The 8291-nt window shown below is 33.8% G+C and overlaps 1 protein-coding gene across 2 annotated transcripts in view; it reads right to left on the bottom strand.

Annotated features, from left to right (window-relative positions):
- LOC25490810 (phosphomethylpyrimidine synthase, chloroplastic) overlaps positions 1 to 7135 on the bottom strand; it is a 20056-nt gene extending 12921 nt beyond the window's left edge. The window contains exons 1-11 of one of the 2 annotated variants that reach the window (XM_013604712.3): positions 6201 to 7135; positions 3231 to 3296; positions 2990 to 3121; positions 2776 to 2841; positions 1988 to 2173; positions 1767 to 1853; positions 1548 to 1661; positions 1116 to 1240; positions 923 to 1031; positions 259 to 384; positions 1 to 116 (exon numbers count right to left, since the gene is read on the bottom strand). The exon at positions 1 to 116 is cut by the window's left edge and continues 208 nt beyond it. In XM_013604712.3, the coding sequence (XP_013460166.1) occupies positions 1 to 116; positions 259 to 384; positions 923 to 1031; positions 1116 to 1240; positions 1548 to 1661; positions 1767 to 1853; positions 1988 to 2173; positions 2776 to 2841; positions 2990 to 3121; positions 3231 to 3296; positions 6201 to 6971 (1898 nt within the window). In that variant the 5' untranslated portion in view covers positions 6972 to 7135. The remainder of the gene's footprint in view (positions 117 to 258; positions 385 to 922; positions 1032 to 1115; positions 1241 to 1547; positions 1662 to 1766; positions 1854 to 1987; positions 2174 to 2775; positions 2842 to 2989; positions 3122 to 3230; positions 3297 to 6200) is intronic. The other variant, XM_024779200.2, reaches the window with a different exon arrangement.
- Positions 7136 to 8291: the final 1156 nt, after the last annotated feature.

Genomic DNA, 8291 nt, shown 5'->3' with positions numbered 1-8291 from the left:
AGGGTCACCAAGCGACCATGCAACTCGTCAATGAATAGCAAATATCTATCCTCATTTGTTGGCGGAGTATAAGTAAATCCCAAAACCCCTCCTGACCTTGGCAATATACTTAATTTCTGAAAACACACAATACAGCTTATTAAAAATGAATTCCAAAGAACCAAGTAGTTGTACATATACACAAGCTGAATCCACATATTTGTACTGGCAGTAGCATTTTTGAAGAAGCTAATAATTGAGAATCTTCAAAGAGTTTACCTCAACACGTGGTTGTCCAGGAAGAAGCTTTGCAACTGCAGTACCTACTACAGCGTGACCAGCCTCATGCCGTGCAACAACAGCTTTCTCACTTCCTTGCAACTTGGCAGTTTTCTTTTCTATGCCCTAAAACAAGTAACTTGATTCAATTTCACCACAACAACTGATTGGCAAACTAAATTTAATTTATTATTTTGCTGTTTCATAGAAAAATTTAACATACACGTGTAAACAATTAGATGCATAAAAAAACTGTTGGATACTGGTTCAGATGTGAATAAATATCACTGATAAATCTATGGTATTTGGGAGATTATTGCATAATAATAAGCGAATGATGTTTTATTATTGATATAGGAAAGTAACTGCAGAAAAGTAACCAACCTCTAGGAATTAGAGAGCCTAGTCTCTCCCAAACCAACCCACATACAAAATACCCAATGCCCTCCCTTTTCCTCTGCATCTTTATTTATAATACTAACTCCCTATAGCAGTTACATAGAAGTTCTTCAGATAGCAGTTACTATGTAACTAATTAATATATTAAATAAACAACTAATATTCTATAACTTATGCCCTTACGAGTCCTATATCTAACAGAAACGTTAAAAATAAACAAAAGACCAAATTCAGTCAATTATATACCACAGTGAGTATGACTTACAGCTATTGATCTTTCTACAGCATGAATGAAATCAATTTTCTCTACTACAGATTTACTTTGTCTTCCAGCTAGTAAAGCAGCCTCGTTTACTAGGTTTGCGAGATCTGCTCTGTAACAATATAACATGTGTCAAATCAATATCCAATATTTATGTATTCAAAGAAAAATGAGAGTTAAAAAACAGCTGAATTACCCAGTGAAACCAGTGGTCATAGAAGCAATGTCGCCAAGGCACACATCCTTGGCTAAAGGAAGTTCTTTTTTGGAAACATGAACTTTTAGGATTGCTTCTCTTCCGATCCTATCAGGTGCTTCCACCTAAGAAGAATTTTCATAAGTTCATTACAGATATGCAGAGTCAAGAATTCATAGCTAATTCAATATCAGTATTTTGGTATTCTAAACCTATATAAGGATACCAAGTTTTGGTGTAGCCCTTTTTTCTTATTTACAATTTTATCCTTCTTTGCCCAATCAAATAACTAAATTTTTATTTATAAATAATCATGTAGAATTTTGAAACATCGATAAATTTAATCGAGAAATGCGGACAGACAGACACACTAGTGCCCGTTTGCATGCAAGTCAAAATAAAGGAGGTAGTGTACTGATATTGAATACATACCATAACTACACGGTCAAATCTTCCCGGACGGCGAATAGCAGGGTCCAAGACATCTGATCTATTAGTAGCTCCAAGAACTATCACTGCAGAATTGCTGTCAAACCCATCCATCTCCTGCATTGTTAATTTAGCTTGTTAGCCTCATATGGATAGTAGGATCTTTTTTTTTAATATTTTTTTACATTTGAAAGAAATGAGCAATGTCAAGGGAATACTAACAGTGAGCAACTGATTCAAAGTTTGCTCTCGTTCATCATTGCCGACATTGCGAAATTTTCCATCACGACTTTTGGCGACAGCATCTATCTGCATACCAAAATAAACTCTGATTGGTTTAACATTAACAACAGATGTTTGAACTAAATCATCCCATGGAGTGTTGTCCGAATCGTGAGCCGGGATATAAAATTCCCATGCAACAAGAGAATACATTTTTATACCTCGTCGATAAATATTATGGATGGAGCTTCCCTTTTTGCCCTTGCAAAGAGATCTCTTACTCGAGAGGCACCCATGCCAACAAACAACTCTACAAACTCACTAGCAGAACAACTTATAAATGGCACATCAGCTTCCCCAGCCACAGCCTTTGCTAATAGAGTCTTGCCTGTCCCAGGAAGGCCCACCTGTAAGATAAATCAACAGATATTTACGGCCTACCACTCAATCCAAAACAATGTTAAAATTCATCAAATTGCGTGATACACCACTAGGGCCCTGTTTAGATAACTTAATCAAGCACTTATATACACACATATCATATAAGTGTTTAATGTATAAACTATTTTTATAACAAAAGATTAAATAAAGTTAAGCTATTTTCATATGAGCTATAAGCTGTTTTCATAAGCTATCATGGAAAATTTGTGGAAATATGCTGAAAAATAGCTTATGGATATGTCATAAGTTGTTTTCATAAGCTCTCTCAAACAGTCTCACAAGTTCTTATAGTAGGTAAGCTCAAATAAGTCACTCCAAACAGACACTAGCTCAAACTTTCAGAAAAGACACGAGCAAAAATAGTTCAAGGATTTATTCCTAGAGCTACCTATGACATGCACATAGGTTAGTCAAACAAAATATTCTAAAGTTGATTGCAACTGAATAAATTACTAAAATATGATAATGAATATAACACGGTAGGCAATTCTGCTGAACGTTAGTTGCAGATCAACCCATTCAAATTTCAAAAATCTAATTCCTTTCTGAGAAGTTATGCACAACTTACCAATAAAACACCGCGAGGAGGACGAGCACCAAGTCGTGTGTATCTATCTGGATTTCGAAGAAATTCCTGAAAAGTGAAAATCATCATAATAAAAAAAACTTCCCTAGATCACCAGAAGATTGAAAATGAAAATAAATGACTAAGTTGTACAATAGAAGGCCTTCAAAACACCCTTTTGACTGTAAGTGCTGAAAATGATGAGAGAAGGGCCTACCACAATCTCTTCCAGCTCTTCTTTAGCCTCATCCACACCAGCAATATCAGCAAAAGTGACTGTTTCACCACGTTCAGATGACTTTGTACTGGAAGTACCTGATTTGCGATTCCGAATCTGACCAGCAGTAAGCTGCAAACAGCATATAATCATTTAGAAAAATATAGTTTCAAAACTGTAGGAACACAATTGAATGGGAAGGCCCAATAAATCAAAATGGGTCCGTAATGCAAACTCAAACCTGAGAAAAGTTTACGGGGAATCGTTGGAGAAGCCCTGCAAGCGCAGCAGCATAAAACAAGGCTATCTGCGAAACAACCATGGAAATTTGTAACGAATTAAAATAAGGTGAATATTATGAACCAGTGATTCATTAAATTGATACATCAAATGTACAAAGGAAGCTTGATATTTATTTCACATTAATGATATTAGTATTAGTTAGAGTTAACATAACCTGATCACAACTATAACATGCTATCTCTCAAAAAAAGAAAAAAAAACTACAACATGCTTTGTTTAACAAATTTAAAAAGGTTCTTTGCTTATGCCTGGTGTATGCATACTCACTTTATTAAGCCTATATAAAACTTAGCTTCTTTTAAACAAACTTTTCAAGAATTGATAAATTAAAATGGGGCATTATCATCGTGATCAGTGTCTTACAATACATGTGAAACATATCTCGATTTGATACTAAATTAATTCCAATCTATATGAATCTCTAGTGTATATCTATCTATTTGGACATGAATATCATCTTAAATCCCGATTCACTATGATGAATCTTGATCCGATCTAATGAATGACTACCTAAACTCAGAGATAACAACTACTTTTTTTTTTTCTTTTCAACTTTATATAATCAACCACTTTTATTTTTTCCTTTGCTACATGACTTTAATATTGAATTATTTTGAGGTTCATATATGATATATCAATCAGCTAATAACTTTATTGTGTCATTTGTTTTTTACTTAAAAATGACAGTTTTATTAGTATTGTATCTTACAATTCATAATAAGAACTTGTTAAAATGGTCTTACACCTCTAATAGCTATTGATGAAAGGGAGAAGGGTAAGAAAATGGCTAGGCGTGTGTTTGGTTATGCGGTGGCTAGAATTGATATTGATTGAATTGATTTTGTAGAATTGATTTTGATTAAAAGTGAGTTTAATGTAAAATTATTTATGTTTGGATACCTTCACCACAAAAGTGATTTGTTTAAAATATGTTGTTTGGATATTTTGTGTCAAAATTGATTTTGGGTGTTTAAATGACTAACATCTTTGTTTAAACTCCACCTCATTCTCCAACATCTATTCATAAGGAGTTCTAATATCACGGCTCTGTTGTAGTATAAACTATCCTCTTAGTTGGTGCAACACCCTTCACCAAAGAATCTGATTCATGAACTTCACCATCACCAACATTTCCAACACCACCTTTCAACTTGAACGTTACATTCACCCCATCAATCTCCACTTTCCTCACCTCATTACCATTCATCCTACCCAAAAACTCACGATAAGGCACACTCATAAAAGTTGTTGAAGATTTTTTTCATTTGTTATATGGCTTTAATATTGAATTATTTTGAGGTTCATATATACCTTATAATTTTATTATGTCACTTGTTTTTTTAACTTAAAAAATGACATTTTTAATTTATTAGTGTTGTGATTTGTATCTTACAATTCATAATAAGAACTGGTAAGAGTTCTTACACCTCTAATAGCTATTGATTTTGAACATTAACAGTTTTAAAGGACTTGGTAAAAAGATTGCAGCATGATAAAGAATCATAGTTCTTATTATCCTTGAAAAGTCGTACAAGTATTTCCAGACAAATGAACATACCACAATGAAACAATTATGCTTCAAATCACAAGCCTTCTCCAAACACAGGAAACTGAAGAAAGGGAGGGGATGAAAATAGCTAGAACTATAATAGATTGGGGTCAGTTTAGTTTCATTAAATGTTTCATGTTTTCATTTTTTAGTTTTTACTTTTACTACAAATCTATCACCTTGTTTTCACTCTGTTTTTCAAGATTCTGTTCTTAAAAGTGAAGCAAAAATTTTATTTATTTTTTCTCAAAATAATGAGACCCTTGATATCCATTTATAGCATCAACCTCCTCAAACTCTAGGGCTTTGGGGGTGGGAAAATGGAAAATCTTGCACATTTTTTGAAAGAGTATTTTTTTTTTTTTAAAGAATAATAAATTAATGCTTATAATTAAATAATTAATATATCCAAAACTCTACATTCTTTCCATTTGCTCCTTCCTTCATTCTGAAGCCCTCCCTTCCCTTCCAAAACCTAAGGGTGTGTGTTATTGGGAGGAGGGTTTTGGAGGGCTAAGTCTATATCTTGAAATATATTTGATATTTTTCAAAAATTAAATAACAACATGGTAAGTGATCATATAATATTTCAATCACACTTAAATTATTTCCAAAGAACATTTTATAGTGTCCATAATTTAAAAATGAAAAGTAAGTCCTCCCCTCCAAAGCCCTCAATCCAAACAAACCCCTAGTAAATTTAGCTTAGGTATATAGGCTAAAGTGCACTTTTCGCCCCCTATGTTTCAAAATGTTGCGATATTGGCCCCTTATTAAAAAAATGGCAATTATGGCCCCCTTCATCCCAAAATTGCTGAGAAGACGCCGTGTCCCAAAAAAGGGGCCATAATCGCAACTTTTTGTAAAGATAAGGGGTCAAAAAACATATTTCTCTTACGTTAGGAGGTCAAAAGAGCATATTTCCCTAAACATAGGGGGTCACTTTTGCTATTTTTTTTAATAGGGGGCCAAAATCGCAACATTTTAAAACTTAGAGGGCGAAAAGTGAAGTTTAGCCTATTACTTATATCTAAAATTTCAAACACAAAAATAAATAAAAAAAATATATCAATTATCTATTCTATTTCTATTAAAAACTACTATGGTCAGTGATAATTGATAATCTCTTCTAATCACTTACCTCCACTCTCATGCAATACAATCAGTTGGAAAAAACATAACAAACAGCAAACATGTAACTAAGTACAAATCGAAATAAGCGATTAGGTTATGATCAGTCCAACATATCCTCACCAATTAATTCTAGAGTTCCATTAATTAACAACAGTGTGATTACCTATTACCTAATCAACTTATTAAAGGTTAGCTAAGAAGGATTAATTCAATCAAAATGCTTACCAATGCAGAGTTAAGGAATCCACTAGAACGTTTATCGGGCGACCCAAACTCCACCTGATTCTCCAACATCTTCTCATAAGGAGTTCTAATATCACTTGGTCTTGTTGTAGTATAAACTATCCTCTTACTTGGTACAACACCCTTCACCAAAGACTCTGATTCATACACTTCACCATCACCAACATTTCCAACACCACCCTTCAAATTGAAGATTACATTCACCCCATCAACCTCCACTTTCCTCACCTCATTACCATTAACTCTACTCAAAAACTCACTATAAGGCACACTCACAAAAGTTGTTAAAACCTTAGGATCCGCCCCAGGTAACGAAACTCCGGGCCGAATCAACCTCATTACAAAAACCATCAATCCTAGCTGCAATATCAAAACACCAATCTCCTGTGCTTGAACTAACGGCTGCCACCGAAACTCCGGCCACCTCCACCGCCACTTTCCATCTTTACTCTGGCTCTCCCTCCTCCGGTCTGAACCGTTGCTCCCTGAACCGGTATCATCAACAACCGGTTTTTCCTCTGAATCTGTTTCACTGGTGGATCGACAAACCCATCCTGTGGATCTTTCGTTGACCCACAATCCAAATCTTCGTGAATTGTTTGGTAAAGATTGAAAACGACATGAAGAAGGAATAAAACGACGTGGGTTGGGACAAACCCTAGAATTTACGCGGGAAAATTGACATGTTTGGTTATGTGAATTTTGATGGGTTAAAGGAGATCGATAATGAAAGTGGTACTCTAAAGGTAACATTGGAAGAGAGTGATGAGAGAAAGAAACGAAAAATTGAAACTTGTGAAGTGGGTTGTGGTGATTTTTGTGGAAGAGGTTTTGGGTGTGAACGACAATCGGATGAGGAACAAGAGAGATGAAGCTCTTAATTTTTTGTATGAGATTTCAAATAATCAAACAAAAATTAATTTTTCTATATTACGTTTGCCACTAAAAAATCACAAATTTGGGCTTATAGCTTATATGTTTTATAAACTCATTTCACTAAGAAAACTTGTCTGTTAAACCTAACTTTCTTATAAGCTTATAGTTTATTTATAATAGTTTAGTGTATTTTAATAAGTTAATTCAATTAGTGTATAGTTTAAAGCTTATAATTTATTTTATTTTTTTATCTCAATTTTATCCTACTTAGTTTTAATTGAAAAAGATTATGTATTAATTAAATATATTTTCTTTATTTTTTTTGACGGAAAGAAGCTTATAGCTTTTCATTATTGATCAAAGTAGAAATACAATGTGGAATGTTAAGATGAATGTGGAATGTTATTTTATACTTATTACATAATTCAATTGTTAATTTTGTCAAACACTGCAAATTCAATCATCTAATTTATTACATATAAATTAGTTTATCAGTTATCTGCTTTAGGTTTGATTATTATCTATTAACTATTATTTATCAAACAAAGCCTATGTCTTCTTCTATTACTCTGTTTTTTTACAATATATTGTTGGTGTAATTTTTAATAAAAAACATCTATATGTATAATTTTACTTAAAATTTAACTAATTTTATAAAATAAGTAGTTTATAATAAAAAGAGGAGACGTTCGTGTTTGCCCTTAACCCTAATATAGCATAACAAAATTTGAGACAATACGATTATTGTGAGGATTCTCATTCTGTGTACAAATCAGCAAGACATGTTTGACTAGAGACCACAAGACAACCTAGTTTTCTTTGGCTCCTAAACATGTCCAATTCCTTGAAGAAGAAAAATAAGACATATCTAATTACACGTGTTAAAACTTGTTGCGTTACCGTTTATCAAAACTTGCTGCGCTTCTCCTAGGCTAATTCGATGGAATAATAACAACATTACAGGCACAATTTTGAATGTTGATGGCAGCTGTAGCGGCGCCCCTATTCGTGCAGGTTATGGAGGTGTTTTACGCTTCAGTTCTGGCACATACATAGCTGCCTTTTTCGGATACATCAGTCACTCTCAAGACATCCTCTTTGCGGAGCTTACGGCACTCTATCAAGGTTTGAAGTTAGCTACTAGCCGCAACCTAGGCGAGGTGACTTGCTACTCGGATTCCATTCTCACTGTCAACC

Source organism: Medicago truncatula, chromosome 3 (genome assembly GCF_003473485.1).
Source record: "Medicago truncatula cultivar Jemalong A17 chromosome 3, MtrunA17r5.0-ANR, whole genome shotgun sequence".
NCBI lineage: Eukaryota > Viridiplantae > Streptophyta > Magnoliopsida > Fabales > Fabaceae > Medicago > Medicago truncatula.
The sequence above is the reverse complement of the archived record's forward strand: the minus strand, read 5'-3'. Positions and strand labels throughout refer to the sequence as shown.